Source organism: Mycteria americana, chromosome 4 (genome assembly GCF_035582795.1).
Source record: "Mycteria americana isolate JAX WOST 10 ecotype Jacksonville Zoo and Gardens chromosome 4, USCA_MyAme_1.0, whole genome shotgun sequence".
Classification (NCBI taxonomy): Eukaryota; Metazoa; Chordata; class Aves; order Ciconiiformes; family Ciconiidae; genus Mycteria; species Mycteria americana.
Window position 1 is genome coordinate 82,806,871 of NC_134368.1, and position 20,271 is coordinate 82,827,141.

The window sequence follows — 20,271 nt, forward strand, 5'->3', positions numbered from 1 at the left end:
ACTTGAAGTCAAGGCTATTTCAGCTCTAAACTGAGCCTGCAGATTTGAAAAAGCTGTATTGGAACATCTCTTTCCTGAGGGTTTTACAGCTCAGTTTATTGTACTTAGACCACATGTGCAAGCCACCTTCAGCTCCTCTGAAACTCTCCATCCTCCCCACCACTGACACCTTTTTGGGTCCCACTCTTCTACTCAATTTAAGCCTTTCTCTTACCTTATGAGGAAGTTGGAGTATGTGTAAGTATTAATATAAGCACCATCAGGAGCGTTAGCACACTTGAAGCAAAACGCGTAAAAAAGCTACTGTTAACGCTACTTCAGTTTGTTCTAAGTGTGATTCATAAGGTGTAAAACAAGGTAAAAAGTATCTAAAGTTAATATTCCTACAAAGTAATCAGTCACTACAGTACGTGTAGCTTGCTTTCCTATCAAATGTGCTCCTGGTTTTAGTCAGCTCTAGGCCAGAGGTAAAATATTGAATATACAAACCACAGTGCAATTTTTCAGTTCAGCAAGTTAGAAGTAACTTTGTGCAACAGTTTTATAGTGTTTCTCCCCAAGCTTCACCCAGCCCTAAACTCCCAACATCTGATCCCCTAAGATACCAGATCAGCTCCTGTTATAAATTCAGCTTAATACTTAGAGGAAAGGGCTCTCAGTAAACCATCACTTGAACATGAAACAAATAGATCTGGACAATTACCACTGCATTTATTTTTTTTTTTTATAAAATGCTTGTGCAGAGAAGTTAAAGCTGCTGCTACAAAAAATAAAAAAACAGTTATAAAACATATACATATTTACATATATTACTTGTAAGACATAAAAATACAAGTTATTTACAAATACAAACACTTCAACAGCACAGATGCATTTTCCTTGATTGTTGGCACTGAGTAAGCAGTGGGGGAAGAAAAAAAAACACAACAGATTCAGATTATTTCCAAAAAGTTGATGCTATCTAGAACTAAGTTGCTCAAAGTTTTGCTTGAGCAAGTTTATCCATCATTTTGAGGAAAAACATGTTTTGTATGATACTTTACAAGCAATTTGCTACACAAACAGAACAACTCTTCCCTTCCTAATTTTTTACCAGCTTTTGGAAGAATTTCTGCATAAGCTGAGTAAGATCAGTCACTTTACTTGAAAGTCAGTGAGTGAGTTTATTGAGCTCTTGTGTCCTGACACCTGCTTTGCTTTAATCAGTGGGGACCAGCTGGATTGGTAAACATGACAAGAATGGAAGACAGACAGTGCAGCTTCTCTTTGATGTATTCTGGCAACTTATCATTTTCTCCATACCTAGAAAGGCAAATAAGCATAGAAAAATTTAGATGCTTGAATTAATTTGTTTTATTTCAGGACAGTATAGTTATTTCAAAACTTGTCTGTAAATAGGCAAACCACTAAGTCAAGTAGATTTTAAGCCTATCTAGACACATTAGTTGGAGCTTGGTGGCTTAAATCTAGGCCCCCCCTTCCCTATATGTATTTAACTGAAAAAAGTGTTTCAGATTAAGAAAATACCTAAACAATGTTTAAAGCTGCAGTAATATCAGAACAGACCGTATATTCCTGTCTCAAACTTTGCACAGAGGAAGCATGCTACTGAGTGGCTATATCTGTATGGGAAGTGCCCAGCATCCAAAAGATACGCAAAACTTCACCTGAGCACTTCAGGTCTATGCATCAATGTTGACATGCTATCTCCCTAATCTAGCAGTACCTTGAAAAAAAAAAAAAAGTATTAAAACCTTACTTTTCTCCTCCTCCCTCTTTTAAATACTACACATGAATAGTGGCTATACTCGCATTCCCAGCTTTTTAAAATTAGTTTGTTATCCAGAGTTCAGTCAAAGCTATAGGTGTTTCTCTTTATTTATTAAGCTCATATAAGCTAATCAACTGAGAAGTGATGGAAAAGCAAAGTTTTAATATTTACAACACAAAATGAATAGCACCTATGAAGTTTATCTTATGTGTAACAGCCTTGCACTGACAGTAAACTGCACTGTTTTTACAGCAGTAGACTCACCTAGTTGTCTGGCCATCTGGAGATGTGTAAGTGATAGAAGAAACACCTGCTTGGGCTACCAGTTGGGATCCATCATTAAACTGAACCCATACCGCTCCACTGGTCAGCTAACAAGAGAAGTTGCATTATGGTTTGAGAACATAAAATACAAGATTACATAGCTAGAATTTTTCTAATAATTGAAGCTGAAAGTTTTTCAGAATTGCTGAAGTGACTAAGGTATCTTGGTCAGTCTTTTAAAAATAAAGATTGCATGTATATGACTTTGGAGTAAGTAGTCTCATGCAGTCTCAAGAATCAGACTTCCTCAGGTTTCCAGATACTCAGCTTTAGTCATCCTTTTCAATGAGAGTTAAATAAAGAAGTACCTTTAGCTTAACCACTCCTAGAGAAATTTTAAATAGGACCAAACATAAAATAGAAGGCCCATTTGTGAGAGTTCACAGCTATATACATACTAAAGTTTATATATATAAAGCAAACTTTTTCTGTTAGGACAGGAAGCTTACTTTATCTGGATTGCAGAGAACCATTTTTTTAAATCTAAAGCTGGTCCCACATAAAAGCAGAGGAAAAATTTCTCTAAGGAAACAGCTTTTCCTGTTGTATAGGCAGATTCATTTTTCCTGTACAGATCTGGTACATATCTGTTAAAACCACTTTGTCATGACACCTTTACATCTACATTAGTGAACAGACAGAAGTTTAACAGCTTCAGTTTTTTACTAGAGTCAAAGTTAAATGACAGAAAACACTGAAATAGGCAATAACCACCACAGGAAGATTGTGACAACTGAAATACTGAACTATTATTTTGGTTTCTTGTACTTACATAGTTCACCATGGTATATCCAGGACACTTATTTGGAAGGATCTTTCCACATACCAGTTTTCATATTTGAACTGTAGCAGACCACAACTTAATGCATTGCTCACTAATCAAGTTTAAAGTTAATGATTTAAAAATATGTACCTCAAGTTTAATAGGAAAAAAGAAGAGACTTCCCTCCTTTATCAGTATTCATTTCTCACCTGAGAAGCCCAACCAACATTTTTCACAAAGACAGATTTTAAAAGTTGGGCTGAATTTGGACTGCATTCCGTTTGATGAACAGAGGAGCATGCAGTTTCAGCAGTGTTAGTCATAAATGTAGACTTTTCATATGACACCACCTAAAAGCCAGAAATGCACAGTATTAGCAGCCTTAGTATTAATCCAGCTGATTATATACCAACTATAGTGGCCGATTACCACCTGTTTTAATCTTTTCATCTATACAGACAGATTTAACCTATGCTTCATTTAACAGCATTACAGTATAAAAACCCCCACAGAATTTCATATGATTTTCTCAGTATTATGACAGTTTTTCTGCCACTTCCCTGTACTCACAAAGGAATTGCTTTCCCTAAGCAGACTTTTTCTACTTAAACCCCATTTTTCCTTATTTGACTGTCAGAAAACCCTGTCCATCTTCAGGAAAAACATTCAGCGCATGTTAGATTATAAAATAGCCCTCATTTAGATGACCACTTGGCCAATGTTTTACAAAATATGGACACTGCTATTAATTGGAATTGCTAGAATATTAAACATTAATAGAAGAGTTCTACAGCACATACAGAGTCTGTTACAGGTTTAGAGAGACAAAAGCGATGAATTAAGAGTAACAGAGGATCAAACATTGGAAGCCTTTAGGACAATGCCACCACTACTGTCTAGGAGGAACATGTCTGCTTCTATAAAACTTCTACTACTCAGATACCTCCTCCCATAGTCACAGAGATGAGGTGGTGTGCTTAGCAGTATTTAAGATTCAGGGGCTCAGTGAAAAAGATGCAAGTCAGGGGATGCCTCTGAAATAGGAGAGCTTGGTCAGGAAAGAGATCAGGATCCAGATAATTACAGGAACCTGAAAGAAACAACAAGCTGTACCTCAGGATATACAGATCTAGTTCAAATATAAAAAAACTGACAAAAAGAGTCAAGGAAAGGCAACTGGCTATTGTGTTATTTTGCTTAGAAATACATACTTCAGAAGAGAAAGCAAACAGTGAAAGTCTTACAAAGACCTAAGAATTTGTTATATGGTGAACAATGAGTTTGAATGCTGAACCCTCAAGTTAGAACTCTGGTGATGGGTAACCTTCAGTCAGTGTAAAAATCAACACTAGTACTGAAGCCCTAAGGAATTTTTGTTGCCAGGTTCATTTCAGTCAAGTGAAAACTGGCAGATTCTGCACTAGGGACATGTGCTACACAATCAAAGAACAGAGATGCAGACCCACATAAATTCAACGAAGTTAAGATGATACAAACTCAGTGTGCCAAGACTCCAATATAATTCAGACAGCTGGGGAAGTTGTATCACAGCTGAGATGCAGCAACTAAAGGTTGGTGGGTCTTTTAAACAAGCTAGATGAAATCGCACACAAAGCCTTGTTGGCTATACATATAAATATATCTACACTTACACTTTTTTTTTTTATACACACTAACACTTGATTATTTCAGTAGCCTCAAGTGCTAATACCCTTTGTGACCACCGTTTGATATACAGGCCCAAGGGCACATCAGAGCTCTCCAAAACAAATTGAAGACTCTGCTGTACAACATAAGAAAGCAATTTTCAAACTATGTTCCAAAGAGTCATTTGTGGTAAAGTTTTGGAGGATTTTGATTTTTCAGATTATCTTAAACCCAGATATCAAAAGTTAGTTGAAATCGAAGTTAACATTTCTAGTCAAGATGCTCACAAGTGGCTAATAAAAGCCTATGTCCATACAAATGTAATTCCCTTAGTTCAAATAAAACAGCAATATTTGAATTCCTATTGGACAGCAGTCTCCACTGCATGTTCTCGTATACTTACAGAAGGAGTACAGTTTGGAGTTTGAACTGGAGTAGAACTTGCAGCTATGTTTCTATCCAGCACCATAACTTCCTTTGAACAGTTTGTATTGTCCAACAATGGAGGTGCTACAGCCTGTGGTGATTCAGTATTGCCAGGTTTTCTGGAAAAATGAGACAAACTGGGAAGAGTTCTGTCCAAAAGGGACTAAAGAAACAAGTGAGGAGATGTAGCTTTTCCTTCAGTTTACCATGGACTGTACAAAGCACTTGATGGCACTAGTCTTCTGCAGAATTGGTTTGTTTTGTTGGGGTTTTTTTTGTTTGGGTTTTTTTTTTTTTTCCCACATTACACACATAACTAACTGTTAGCCTGGTGTAGTCTAAATCCACACATGGATGTTGTCCTAGTATCAAAGGAGGCTTTACAGGTCCAAAATAAGGTGTTCATACACACTATCAAGTTAATATTTTTCTTGCTAATTACTATGAGCCTCTGTTAAACAACCCTGGCTTCTGCAAACAGTAGCTGCATAAGGCTGCTTAGTGGGAATATTCAAATGCAGAAGTATTTTCAAGTGAAAACATTACCTTCCAACAATTATTGGAAAAAATGGAACACTTCCACTCCTTTTTTCTTCTTCCAAAACAGCAGATTCCAGTGCAAGGCATATACGATGTCCCTGGAATTAGGAGCTTGTTAAAGTTTTTATTTGAGAACAGTGTAACTATTTCATACATGTTTCATGTGGCAGGTGAGCCTCCACAAGGAAATGCTTTTTTCAATGGTACTGAATATCGGTGATAGCTGTACTCACGTACCATGGAGGCAATTCAAAAAGCTATACAGCAAGACTCCCTCACAACTTCAGTACATCTGTAATTATGCCCTTAATAATCACATCTCTTCCCCTTTTAGCAGGATTAGACAGGGAACTAGAAGACCCTGAATTCTATTCCAGAAAATAACAGAAAGGAAGACTGAATAGGAAATTTGTACTATTATTTTTACTAAGTTCATAGACAAATTTTTACTAAGTTCATATGTTTCCTAAGTTCATAGACAAAAAATTACTCTTGTGACTGCTAATTGGTTGACATGAAACAAGAGATGGAAAGCATAGCAGGCAGGCCAGTTAAACACCTGGCAGGTTTTTGTGTTTGGTTTTTTTGGGGGGTTGGTTTTTTGTGGGTTTTTTTGTTGTCTTGTTTTTAAACTTGTATAAAGCAGCTTCATCTGTTCTGTTTAATCCTTTCACCAGACAGGCAAACCTGCTTTACACAATAGTAAGAATTTCCTCTAACAGTCTTCATTGTGAGGCATTGTTACTGTTACCTCTACCCTGATATTTGCCCTTCCAAAAAAACACTTTATCATCCCTCCTTATCAGTGTAATGAAAAATATGAAAAGCAACATTGGAAGCACATTTGTGAAAGAGAAACTGAATTTTCAGAAAGTTGCTTTGCACTGGAAAAGGTCTATATAAAATAGTTCAGTTTACCTCATTTGCATGATCCATATAAACTTGTATTTCCTTCTTCAAACCTGCTTCGCTTTCTCCTTTCAAAGTGAAGGATTTCCCTGATTTTTCAATCACACGAGTTACACCAGCTGTCTTGTGTATCTTTGCTCCTGTAAAAAAAAAAAAGCAGCAAAAATTTCTAGTGTGAATTGTATAAAATACCAGCATCTATAAAATACAGATTTCTGCCATTACATTCTACTCTACTAAAGCATATCTCACTGACTTAATTACTGCAAGAATAAACCCACTCTGGTATGAGCTCCATGTCTAGCAGAAATAAAAAGCCACTTAAATTGGGACTGTGATGTTAACAGAATGCCCTCTATGGCCAAAGATCACTACTTAAATGGGCTGAATAATGCATTTATTACATATTTTAAGAACTACCTTTTTAAACATTAACCTAAGACAAGATTAACATTTCTAACAGTATTGCCAAAAATTCGTTAAGTAGGCTCTATTAGTATTTGAATACAGTTTTAAAAAAGATGCCCATTCTTTCAATAGCAGTTCCACACTGCATCACAGAGCTGTTAAGTTGGTTTTTTTTTTTGGTCATAAATTCTGTTGGGGTATATCCACGCATGTGGCAAATCAAGCTAGTTGGCAGTAGTCTACAGTGAGAAACCAATCATCAGTACATCTAGTTTATGAAGGGCAGAGTTGGAGAAGGCAGCCAATTGCTTCCTCCAGTGAGTGTTCTTGGTAATACTATTACCTCAGTTAACAATGGAAAGCTTGGAGTAGGGACACACCTTTCACTAAGTAGGTTAACTATCAAATGTAGATGCAAAGAAGAGCTCATGAATAAAAACAAGGCGTAATTTAAATAACACTTTTGCAACATTTACTCCCTGAAGAATGTATCAGTAAGGAACTAATGAATAAAGTGATCTGCAAGTGCTAGAATAAAGGCAGAGTGGCAAAAAAAAAACGTTTCTAGTATATTCTTCAACCTGAAGTGTTCATTGTTTGGCAATATTTTAGTGCAGCTTTAATAACATGATATAACTATTTACATAATTGCAAAAGTGAACACATACCATCATAAAAACAAATTTCAACATCTGCAGTGGGTGAATTTTCCATCAACATGCACTTGGCATATCTTGTGTAGAACGTCACTTTGGGGGTTTTTGTTCTTACCAACTGCACAAACTTGGCTGCATACTGGTATTTTTTCCAGTACTTTTCTAAAAAAGATAGTGTAAAAACTTTTATCAAAGTCATCAGATTAAACACTGTGCATCAGCTCGGAGAGAAGTAATTTAAAATATATATTTGATAGCTGAAGATTGCGAGTAATATTTAAGTACTTTACAGAAGTATGTTCCAAGAAACTGACTTATTTCCACCAACTTTTAGAAAAGTGTGCATCTTCTAGAGCTTCACTTGAATAGCTTCAATTAACATAGTTCAGAACCTAAACAACATAGTGAAGTGCTGTATATACCATTTAACTAGATATCATGGTCCAGCTGGCTTCCTGGCTTTAGGTAAAACCTGTCTTTGATCTCTAATTAGTAGAGAAGTCTGCTTGTCTCTTAAGAGCTTATAGTTAGCTTATATTTGTTCTTCAGCTGGCTACATTAAATACTCTGTCAATGCTTTCAAACATATATTTTTCCCCTTCCTCCCCAAGTTATGAGTATGAGGAAGCACAAAGTAAAGTTGCTGTTTTGAGAGTGACTTGATAATATTTCTTCCACTCATATTTAAACAGCTTCCAATATGAACAAGGAGAACATTACAAAAGCTTTAATTTTAGTACGCTACATTGTAAAGGGGTAGGTGACCCCTTGTAACTTCCATACAAAATGAATTGAAACCTGTGGGTTTACACTTTCTCGTGAAGTTTCAAAATACAGTTTCCAGTTCAACTGTAGTTTGAATCTTACTGTGAAAGGAGTTTTATCTTCACAATTATCTGAAAAGTAGTGGCTAAAAGCTAAAAAGTCTCAAACAAGATTCACTTAATCACATTAATCATCATAATTTTCAAATAAATTTCAGGTTACCTGGCAAGTTGTCAAAGTCATACATACAGATGTCTTCAGGGGGAGCAGGAGGTCTGTCATCAAGAAGGAAACCTCTTCCTTCATTTGGATGATAAACTGCAATCTACAAAAAGGGGGAAAAATGCATTTACAGTTGCAACTTATTACAGCACTCCCTACTTTTAAGAGGTATGGAAATAAGTCACAGTTTAATTACTGTAATTTACCATGAACACTCTATTCCTCTAAGTAATTATTTAACAGCAGCAGTTTTTGAACAATAGTTCACCTGTTCCAAAAGTCAAGTCCAATTTTGCTCTGAAATAATTGCTTGCTACCTATATTTGTATGGCTGTACTAAGGGCAGGGGGAAGTTTACAGCTGTGCATATGTAACCATTGCATTTCCAAACAAATAATCACTTAAATGAAAATTAAAAAACCTCTGAAAGAACAGAATACTCTTAAGCCCTTTACACAACAGTGAAGAAATTGAAAACATACTCACCGCATTTCCATCACAAGATATTCTGAGAACTTCTTTCACAAGTTCTTGTGAATGGTGTTCTTTTAGAAACTCCATACACACTTCCCCAGTCTCTAGAATGCTCACCTAAAATATATTAAATATACAAGTTAAACAAAAACCCCTTTACTTTCTGGCAAAATAAGAAAGCACTTCTTTCCACAAATGCTTTAAAAAAAAGGGTTTTCTTCTTCCTCGAAGGCACTGCAAACTTACAAATGCTTCTTTTAATAGCTTTTGCTATTAGTGCTATTAAAACAGAACACTTCAACATGACTGAAGGTTATAAACCTGGTCAGTGAGGGTGTGGCTTCTTAAGTGGTAAACCAAACAAAGAGAGGTCAGCTCTATTATGTTCTTTTTTAAAAACCAAATTGGAGGCGGGGGGAGACACGACAGGATGAGCAAGACTAAGAAATGGAACAAGAGGCAAAAGGGTGATATCAGAAACAAACCAACCAGAAAATTTATGTCATCAGTAAGATTAATGGAATTTGTTTTGCTTTCCCACCCACAAGACAGGGAAAAAGCAGCAGTATAGGAAAAAGATTCAAGTTTTCACTTGAGAGCAATACTATTTTCATTTCTAATCCAGTTGTTTATCTAATCTGTAAAAGTGTTTGATGTGTTTGACATAGTTAAATTCCTAATGTTGAAAGCTTACACACAACTTGTACAGCTAAGCAGTACAGAGTTTTAGAATAGTAGGAAGTATATATGCATGTAATACTTGTTACGTGTAGGTACAGTTTCTTTGCTTGTAAGCTAAAAGCAATGCCATGTCACTATTTGCAGGAAGTGACCACAAGGTTACAGTATTCCATATTCAAAAACTAAGATGCATCTTACTAATATAACTTGAAGTTATTATAGATTAAGTTTTATAAAAACACATGCTTTAGTTTGCCAAGTGATTTTTAAGAGACAGTCACACTATATTTAATACTTAAGTTGTTTCCGTTTTAAGAACTGATACATACCACTGCATTTTTTGTTTTTTGCCTGATTGGTTTTAGCCTGTGAGCATTCAGAGGTGATACTATACTTCGCAGCGTAGGTTTCTGATGTGCTGGTGGTTCTTTGCCCCACGTTTGGTTTTGTTCTGAAGCTGGCCAAAGGCCACATGTAGAAGATGGTTGAATTTTCTCAGATTTGCAGAGAACTCCAGGGATGTATTTCTTTGGGTTTCTCTGGTTTAAAGAACGCGGACAGTCGATGGATGCATCATGATTCCTTATATCTTTTAAGGTGTTCCATGCATTTCTCGATGCATCTTGCTGCACATCCAGATGATACCGAAAATCTCCGTGCGCATTACTGTTGCCAGTTAGGTCTGCAGGTGGTCTCAGTGGAACTGAAAGCATCATAAAGGTACATAGGAGATTCAAAAAGTCACAGTACGAAGAAAAAAATGCTATTATGTTTTTAAAAGCTTTCCAAAATATCATCTCAGAAGGCTTCTTTTAAGTGGAGAATGGGATTTCTTTAATCTCAGTCCAAACCATTAGACTATGACTTTAGTACCAATCAATACCAATGCTAACAAAATTCCAGTGCTACTTAAAATATACTGTTACTAGATTTCAGTTATGATGGCCTTCAGTCTTAACATATATCATTTTGCAAAACCATTTATAAACAAAATACTAAGACTTCAAATAGATACTTAAACCAGAACTAGTTTACAAGAATTAGTTTGATCTGTTGAAACACTGTTCACTTGCCATTCAGATAACCACTAGTACCAAGTTTCATTTAAGTTTCAGCTTAACTAGTGTTTTAGCATCAACCAGAGGTTTTAGTACTCAAGATGTTAAACGCACACTCCAAAATCTTTTTTTTTTATTTCCAGTCACTTGTTAAAAGACAAAAACCTATTTTTATATTTTAACTTCCTATGAACTGCTTCCCTAGTTTTGATATTTAAGCCCTTGATCAACTTTTGCCTCACCCAAACAAGTATTGCACTCCTCCTGCCATGTTGCAGAACAGTTGAGAAGGGACCAAAAAATACATAGGATTATTCAGACCATATGTCATACGATTCCAATTCCCTGTAGGCAGGAAGGGAAGGAGTCCAGTAATATCAAAACAAAAAAGGCCAGAATGGATTTGTGATTTAGTTTTATGATTAAATTACATTATTTGTAAATGATGTAATATGATGCATGACAAAGAACACCTCCTTCCCTTCTGTGTCTTTTGTCCTTTCCTCCACCCCTCCTTCTGCAGCCTCATTATCTTTCTCATTCACCAAGGTCCCATTTTCTCTTAAGGCGTATTTGCACAACTAAATTAACGGGGCTTTTGAGTCACCTGCCAATCTTTTGTCATGTATTTATACCTACACATGTGTCAGGTCACAACTGAGTAATTATGGCAGGTTCTAGAATTGTGTTTTCCTCTCTTTTTGCCTTTTTTTTTTTGCTAAAATACTAGAAGAGGAGAATGACCTCATTTTAGGAAGCTAAGTATTCAAATTCAATGTACAATTTCTTCACTCTTATGAAGGCAGTTACATACAGTTTGTTATACCAATGCAACAGCTCAGGAGGAACACTAACTACAAAACCTTCTGAACTTAATTCCTACCTCAGGAAACTAAAGTGTTACAGCTTAGTCCAAAAGAGAGAACAAAACAATGTTTTCAGTGGGGTATTTCTTGCTTAGGAATGATTCTACAGATTAGCAATGCTGGAAATCATTTTGCCTCTTTCAATATCTGTGTCAATTTTTTGCAGTGACAAGTCAGTTCAGGGTCTCCCATGCTTTTCATTCAGAAAAAAAAGTCTGTCTGCAGTAGCCTCTGTTAAACATCCAATCGCTGTTATTTCAGATGCCAGCATTATACTCCAGTATCACAGTTACTTGACCAGATATCCCTTCTGCCACAAGTTTAAAGAAATAAAATATACAAAACCCACAGAAACAGTTACAAGTCACTACTCCAACTTGAGTGCAAAAGTATACAACTGATTAGTAACACACCATTTGTTTGCATGCTTCCAAGCCACTGCTGCATTGTTTCAGCCTGGGACTTCTGCTCTAACAAACCAACCTGGGGCTTCATTGGGCAGAGATAATTTGAGCTGCAAAATAAGTGTGACACATGTAATCAAGATTACATCAGAGACACTCGCACAACAAAAGTTACAATGTTACATCTGCAGAAACCACAACACTTCTAGAACATTTACAAAATGCCAGTGGCATTTTGCAGCTCTAGACAGCATGGAACATGTCCATTGGGTAAAGCATAAAAAATAAAATAATGTTTCCAAATGGAATGAAAAGTTATTACTAGTTTTTAGCACAAATTTAAGCCTGCTAGCACTCACTAGTAGACTCTTGGAACTGACATATATGAAGAAGAAGAGCCATTGATAATTCACAGTATAGGAAACAACCTCAGAGAAGACACAGGGATGATGCCCATGACCCCAGTGGATCTCATTCAGCATAACAAATATGCAGCTGAAATATGTAGACAATCTTATCACCTAAAATAATTTGAGTTTATATAAAATATAGTAAATCCCAAAGATAATAAAGATTTTTTTACCAGCTTTTTAGACAATGACATATGTGTAGTCACAGGTGAACTCAAGCTCTAATCCACATGTTGAATAAAGAATACACACAAACCAGTTACTGCATAATCACTCATCTCTTGTAAATTCACACTAAGCTCCTGTGAGGTTTTTTGTCTCCATAGCCTGTACCCATCTGTACTTTCTTTTTTCGATGATCACTACTTCAGCATTGGCAAGGACTCAGTTATCACAAAAAAACCCCACAGAATATTAGCATCTAATTTAAGTCTTCAAACCTTGCATTTAAGATTGCTGTGCAGGCCCACTGTAGATGGAAGAGGCTCTCCTATAATCAACCATTTAAAAAAGGAAGTAATCATTCAGTTAATCCCCACACTCCTATTAATATTCTGTCACATTCACATATGGCATGTCTTTATGAAGTCGTGGGGAATACAAGTAAGCATTATGTTAACATTTGTATAAATAATTTCTTTTTTGATTCAAACTAGAAAGAATGCACATGCTCATTGAACTTGCTGAACAGAGGCTTACGTCAAACACTCGTGACTAGTCAAGAAAAACCTCTTAGTCCATTTACTTTTTCTACGGGGCAAAGCACTCATTTGCATTTTCCCTGAACTGATATGCAAAAAGAAAAACATATGAAACAATCACGCAAAGTTGCCACTCTTAATGCGGAGAGAAATGCAAGAACCAAGATATGCAATAGTCCTTAAAACAGGAAAGTGTTCTTTGATATTCTGCTGATGGAAAAATCAAAGCAAGCTTCTGAGCACAGACAGATTAAGCTGATCACAAAGAAGGGCTCTTGTTGCATAGCAGTGCACAGAAGGCAAAGATGAGGCCTCCAACAACACAGAAAGCTTCTTAGCATCACTAGTAGATTTGACACTGGAGTTGGTTTGTATCAGCTGGGAAAGTCCATCAATGTATGAAAAGAAGCCAGGATTTTCACCCAGAAACTACAACTAAGGCAGAACTAAGTTTCAGGTAGTTATTTTTGAGTGTTATTTTCCTTTCTGGTACACCAGTGTTATAATCCATCACCTAATCTTGTACTTAATTTGGGTTTTTTCCCTTTATCTTGTCTAAGCATAAGGCATAGTTAAAGATGAACAGGAAAAAAAAAAGCCAGAACAAGTAAAAACGTTGGTAGTCACACTCTGAATGCCTTCTATCCTAATCTAGGTCTCTTCTACAAAGAATTAGCAAGGCTCACTACTACAGTTACTGTGGAGAAAGAAATACTCAGCTTGCTGCACATGGAAATAAGTCAATAATAGAGTGTCACCAGGATAAATAAAAGCTACAGTCTAGCTAGCTGATGCACTGCATCAATGAACTTTAAGATAGGGACAGTGGGGAGGTAAACCTCTACATAGCAACAGCATCAGCTATCACCCTCTCCTGTTTGGTATTCAGGCTACAAGTGTGGAGACTCTGGACACTTACTACCGCTTAGTTGCAAGAAAAATCATGCATTTAACATATAAGGCAGCTCTAAATTCCATCTTAATAAAAACCGATTCTTACTGTGGTTGATCTTTTACAGGTGGAGATATCTGCCCTTCAAAAGAACCAGAACTACTAGAAGTCTTCTCCTTAAATATTTCTCCTATATCAGTATAGCTGTTCGCAGGTGAAAAACATTCTGCATTTTCTCTTGTTCCTACTTTAGGCTTAGAAAGCAGTTCCATAGAGTGACATCTCTCAACAATATTTGATATGCCTTGAGTCTGACTATGGGATGTGCCAGACCTATCTGAAGAGTGGGCTCTTCGGAGGTAGCGTGAATGTGGTCTCTCTTCAGCAAGTTGCATGGTTCTTCCCCTGCCAGTTATGCCAATTTCTTTTCCCTGAATTCCCCACTGATGAAAAGAACCACTTCCATCTACGGATGAAGTATTACTGGAATTCTTGTTTTTAGGAAAAAAAGTAATTTTATTTGGGAGTGGCTGTCCAACTAACAGCTTCTTCTTTTCCTTCAAGCAACCACTGGTACTGATGCTGGAAGAGCCTGTGAAGGTTGTAGAGATGGTAGCATTTCCACTGTCCATGGAATCTTCTGAAGTTCCCGAATCTTTACTCCGTGCAGAGCTACACCTGGACATAAAAGGATGATCCAACACTGAGGAGAGACTCAAACGATCTGCTGGATTTTTGCGAAGTAACCTATGTATAAGGTCTTGCGCCTCTCTTGATAAAAAGGCTGGCATTTCATAATCTGCTAATACCACTTTATTCAGTGTGTTCTTGACCGTGTCAGTGTCAAAAGGTGGCTTTCCAATAAGAAGAGTGTAAAACATACAGCCCAAAGACCACACATCAGATTCAAGTCCATGTGGACTCCTTGTGGCTATCTCTGGAGAAATGTAATTTGGAGTTCCACACATGGTGTAATGCTTTTCATGAGGCATTTTCAGCTGAGTTGCTAGTCCAAAATCAGCAATCTTGACATTCATATTATTGGTGAGTAAGATATTAGACAGGGTGAGGTCCCGGTGCAGTATTCCGTGAGAATGAAGATACAGCATACCCGTGATAATTTGATGCAAGAAGTGTCGGGCTGTCAAAACACAAAATCAGATGTTTTAGTCACATAATTGAAGTCATAGCTGTGAAAATAACAACTTTTTGAAGTCTGCTATTGGTCTTGCTTTTTTTTTTTTTAAACAATGAGGATGTTACAAGGATGTTTAAGAGTCACACTAATGAGATTGGAATTCACTTTCTGCTTTTTGCTTTAAGCAAAATGGCATGACTATGTTCTAAGATAGTTCATTAAAAAGTATTCTGTAATGCAGTAATCGGATTTGTTTCTTTGCTAACAGAATAATGTAAACAGGACTGGAGATATTATCAATTGGCTTAAACTTTTAAAAATTAGATTCTTAAGAACTTTAAAAGTTAAGTTGCTCTACATTTTCAGAAATAGCAAATACACGAAATCAAGCAGCTTCACTATATGCAGATTATAGAATATAGGAGACAATTTAAATTATATTTGTTTTATTATTAGGAAACTGGCACAGCTAGTAGTATTTCAATTTCTCAAAAACTTCTAAGTTCATGATACTGGGATAGCCCTTCTGTTCTATTACATTAGAAATTCAGGGAATATTCAGAAGTTTTAGTTTACAGCAGGAATAACAAAACCTCATCCAGCCTGAAACAGCATCATTTATTATGATGTTGCTATTACAGCCATTTCAAGAATTATTCTTTCTAGAGCAAACAATTTACAATCCTCATTCTTCTCTTAGCAGACGGCAAAGGCTTGCGAGTAACAAACTTTAGTAGAAACCACTCCTCAAAGGAAGAGACTTCTTGATCCAGGTCAGTGGTTTATCAGCTTTTAGAACTAAGGTACCATCAGACAAACTATTTTTGTGGAGCAGATCTGAATTAGATGATGCCTGTATAGCAGTACCCCTTTAATCCAGTCCTGTGATCTGGATTCAAAAAAAATCCACATTTATATATATAATAGTTTCACAGAATTAGATTAGAAACTGATAGAGAAGCAGGTAAACTGGAAGAACTGTGCAAGAGATTACCAGCATGGTAATTCTGGAAGCAGTAGAGGCAATAACCACTGAATCCAGATCAGCTGAAACCAGAACAGCTTGTTTGGCTGTGCCCCCAAAAATTATACACAGCAGCTTGCTTTGCTGTCTTTTTTTTTTTTTTTTTTTTTTTTTTTTTAATTGCACTGTTCTGATTAGGCTTTCAGTGGTCCACGTTCTAACTGAAAGCCTCTCACCGTCAACTGTAAGAAAATGAAACATTAGTAAATTCATAAGTGCAATTAATCCTTTTTGCAAGGCTTCTTTCTCAGAACATTCAAAAGAGTAACATAACCGATTTTAAAAGTTTTAGAATTACTCTTACAATGAACTCACAAGGAAAGATGGGATTTTCAGTGCTTTCTATAAGAAACAGAAGTAAAACAATAGTAGAATTTCTCCTCAGTTGCCAGTCCTTCAGAATTCTGGATGGACTGTCAAACTGGATATTTCCTGGCTAACTCAGCCCTTCAGCAACACAGTTACCTGCATTATCTTCATTTCCACACACCTTGGAACACAGTAAATATTTCCAACAATACTACATAAGGCAAACTATAATCTGGAAAGCTTTCTAACTGGTGACATGTCATACACTAACACTGAGGTAAAGAGGTGCAACACAAAGAAAGCAAATCTATGCATGTGAAGTTGCCAGTTTTCCTATGTGGAACCTCCCAGTCTTGACCTATAGTTTAACATAATTTTATGTACAAAGGTAAGCTCTACCTTCTATATACCTCTACCTTCTAAGTTCACTGTCTATTTTTTTTTTACACCCCAAATAGCACAAGGTACTGTAAAATGGCATAAACAGAAACAAAATTATACAGAAATTCAAGTGAATATGTGTCATAGTAATTAATCTGTAGATTATCACTTATCACAAGATGTTAAGCTATACAAACTGGTTCAGAGTGATGGTAGTTTTAAATATCCTTTCACTAGAATTAAATATTTATTGAATAAGGCAAAACATTAATGCAAAGAGAGCTACACAGAAAAAAAAAAATCTCACCTTCTTCTTCTGAAAAGGGTTTCTTTCTGTTCTTTATGTATCTGCTCATTTCACCGTTGTGACACATCTCAAGTATCAAGTATACATAGTTGCTATCTTCAAAATAGTTATAAAGCTAGAACATAAAACAATGAAAAAATTAAAATACATTTTGTAGACTATACAGCAAGTCACATATACAGTCCTCTCTACAAAGACATGATTCTTACCTCAAGTATAGATGGATGCTTTAGCTGACAATGTATTTTCACCTCGTTTTGAACCCTCTGTACCATTCCAACTTTGTGCATGGCTTTTTTATCTATCTGTAAATGGATCACAGAATATTTTTCAAGCACAGCAACACTGATTACATGCATGTTAGTTTCAAGTGAACTTGACATTTTAGATGTTCAATGCACATTTGCCTGAGAAGTTCTAAATATAAGCAAGTTTTCACATAGTTCAACCTACTGTATGCTTTTAATGAACAAGTATCATAGATAAACGGAGGCACACACATCTGTCTGAAAGTAGACAAGTGTTAACATTTTCAATACTAACAGTAATTAAAAAAGTTTTCTGAAATACTTAGGCAGAGAAACCTAATTCTGATTTTGCCAGGCAGATACGCTAAATATAGTTAACATTAAAAAGGTGGCTAAACAGAAGTGTTCTAGATTATAAGTGAATCTGGCAAAACACCTGTGATGTGCAAGTTTCCTTCAGAAACAGAATTTGCCCTGGCAGTGAGGGAAATTTTTCAAGGCATTTTTTCCAGGACCTCTCCAGCCACATGGATTCTAAATGAAGTTTTTGTGGTCACAAACTTCTGAATTAGGGCTGATTGTCCACCCAACGTTGAATATTTGAGCTTAAGTTCTTGCAATAGCACTGTAAGCATTTCTATTAATTATCAATACAGTCGATTTGGTTGTACCGCATCTTTCAGGATCGAATCCTAATCTAAATATCGGTTACACACAAACAAGCGATCCAGGCATAAATGCCCAGCCGCATAACCCCAACCTGTTGCAACTTGCCCTTGTTCAATCACTCGGAAGACAGAGACGCCCTTGGCTGGCTGCCTTACCATTTTGATAGCCACTTCCAGACCGGTTTTCAGGGATACTGCTCTGTAGACCCCTGCGAAGGAGCCCTTCCCCAGGAGGTTCCCCACCTTGAAATCCTGCAACACGAACAAATCACGGCTGTCAGCCCCAGCCCAGGCTTTGAAGCCTCTCTCCCGATGCAGAGCCTCCCCCAAGGGATGGGGAGCCCCACATCCCCGATGCCGGGGCAAACCCTCAGGCGCCCCGGGCAGTACCTGGACGGAGCTCTCAGGGAAGTGGCGGCGGTCCCCGGCGGGGCCGCGCGGCATCCCCCGCGGCATGGTCCTCCCCAGGCGGCTGCCGGCTTGCACTGGCACTGCCCGGGGCGGCGCGACGCGCCGCGGCCACCTTCCCGCCGTCTCTCCCGCCGCTCCCGGCGGACGAGAGACACCCGCCCCCGGCTCCCGCTGCTATGGCAGCGGCTGGGGAGCGACCGCTGTCCGCCCAGCAAACACAGAGCGCCTGGTGCTTTCTACAGCCCTGCTCCGCGGCAGCTCCCCGGGGTCCCGCACGGGCCAGCCGCCGCTCGCATAGGAGCGCGGGGAACATAACCCACCGCGGGGACCGAGCTCCCCGCGCAAGGTGCGCGCCTCCGTGGGCGGGGAAAGACGGCTTCGCGGCTCGGGCCGGGGGCAGGTGGCGGGCGCTGAGCCCCTGCGCCCGTTCCGCCAGCGGCCCAAGCCCAGGAGGCGCCCGGGGGACCCGCCCCGCCACAGGCCGCGCTCCTGGGGGAGGGGGCGGAGGGGCGGGCGGGCCTGGGAGGAGCCGCGCCCGAGGCCCCGCCGGCCGCCTCCCGCGAACGAGCCGCCCGGGAGAGGGACGAGCCCCCGCCTGGCCTCTCCCTGCCACCGGCCCCGCGCCCCCGGCAAATGGCGGGGCGGCCCCGGCCAGGCCCGCGGGTGAGCGGGAGGGGGCTGGGCTCCGCACCTCTATTTTCTCGCCGATGCAGGTCGCCATGGCGCCGGCCGCTCTCCCCGGGTCCCGCTATGGGTTCTCCTCAGGACCTCGGCCGCGGCTCCCCATCACGGCGCCCTCCGCCGCCCGCCTCGGCCCAGGCCCGCTCGCTCCCGGGCCCGGCGGCCGCACCCCTCCCCCGGCGCCTCCATTTTGAAAAATCGCGCCGTTATCCTCCCCTCCGCCCCGCCCCGCCCCAGGTCGAGGCTGCGTCTGACGCAATCGCGTCACGCTGAGGCGCCCGTGGCGCTCACGGTCGAGCTGGCAGATGCCGCGCATGCGCAGGGCGTCGCGTGCCCGTTTCCCCGGCAGCCGTTACAGCACATGCGCACTTGCGGCTGCGGCGGTGGCGGGCTGGGTCATCTCGTCAGCCCAGTGTGTCACCTCAGCCCGGTAGCTGTAAAATAGCCACTCCTGGCAGCCTTGTGCGGTTCCGGCTTTCTCCTCAGAGGAGGGAGAGCCTCCACGCTGCCTGTGGCCTAGGGAGGCCGGTCTCCCTGGCGTTGCCGTGCTCACCCGGGCGTCTCTGTGGAACCCCTCAGGCCTGGAAGATCGGCCGAACCGAGCTGGCAGGGTCAGCTCCTGGTTGATGGTGAATGAACACGAACTCTCGTAATACAAGGAACAGTGCTACCCTCACGTGGGTATCTCCCTCACACTCAATAGAGAGGTTTTATTATTCCTTGGTTATTATTTTTAAATAGCTGGACTAACTTCTGGGATGAACTCTCACAAAGTTTAAGGGCTTCACTTTGGCTTACTGCCTTACACATTAAGCACAAAGTGCAGTTTTTCCATCTTACCTTCTCTGATACAGCGTCTAGTAATGGAGATGCAGGGTGTTTGTCTCAGATGTATAGGCAGAAATGGCAATGGGCTTAGGTGCAAGACTGGCAGCGTGGCCTGGGCTGAGTGCCCAGCCTTCTATAGGGTACCCATGGGGAGCAGCTCCTGGCAACCTGGCACCCTAAGGAACCTGCAGCTGCACAGCAAACATGCCCAGAGCTAGCTGAGAGGAAAAGATGTCAATTGGGGTTTGTCCCAAAGCCCCCTCTCCCAGGTGTTCAGTCCACTGAAGGAAGAGGTGCAAGCTGAAGCTTTAAATCCTCAGTTCCCAATCTTTTCTTGAAGCTACGCTGCTGTATTTTTT

The 20,271-nt window shown here is 39.4% G+C and overlaps 1 protein-coding gene across 2 annotated transcripts; it reads right to left on the reverse strand.

Annotated features, from left to right (window-relative positions):
- Positions 1 to 610: 610 nt before the first annotated feature.
- Positions 611 to 19,284, reverse strand: PLK4 (polo like kinase 4). Of its 2 annotated transcripts, none has more exons than XM_075501113.1 (16): positions 19,095 to 19,284; positions 18,149 to 18,244; positions 17,286 to 17,381; positions 17,077 to 17,191; positions 14,026 to 15,058; positions 11,924 to 12,024; positions 9,916 to 10,289; positions 8,918 to 9,022; positions 8,432 to 8,534; positions 7,457 to 7,606; positions 6,390 to 6,520; positions 5,478 to 5,569; positions 4,909 to 5,050; positions 3,068 to 3,208; positions 2,036 to 2,142; positions 611 to 1,302 (listed from the first exon to the last, which is right to left on the reverse strand). In XM_075501113.1, the coding sequence occupies exons 1-16, from the start codon at positions 19,122 to 19,124 to the stop codon at positions 1,203 to 1,205; spliced, it is 2,916 nt and encodes a 971-aa protein (XP_075357228.1). In that variant the 5' UTR covers positions 19,125 to 19,284; the 3' UTR covers positions 611 to 1,202. The 2 variants fall into 2 exon arrangements, with proteins under 2 accessions (XP_075357228.1, XP_075357227.1); XM_075501112.1 differs by lacking the exon at positions 19,095 to 19,284 and adding an exon at positions 18,383 to 18,894 and having other exon boundaries at positions 615 to 1,302.
- Between the last annotated feature and the right edge of the window lie 987 nt (positions 19,285 to 20,271).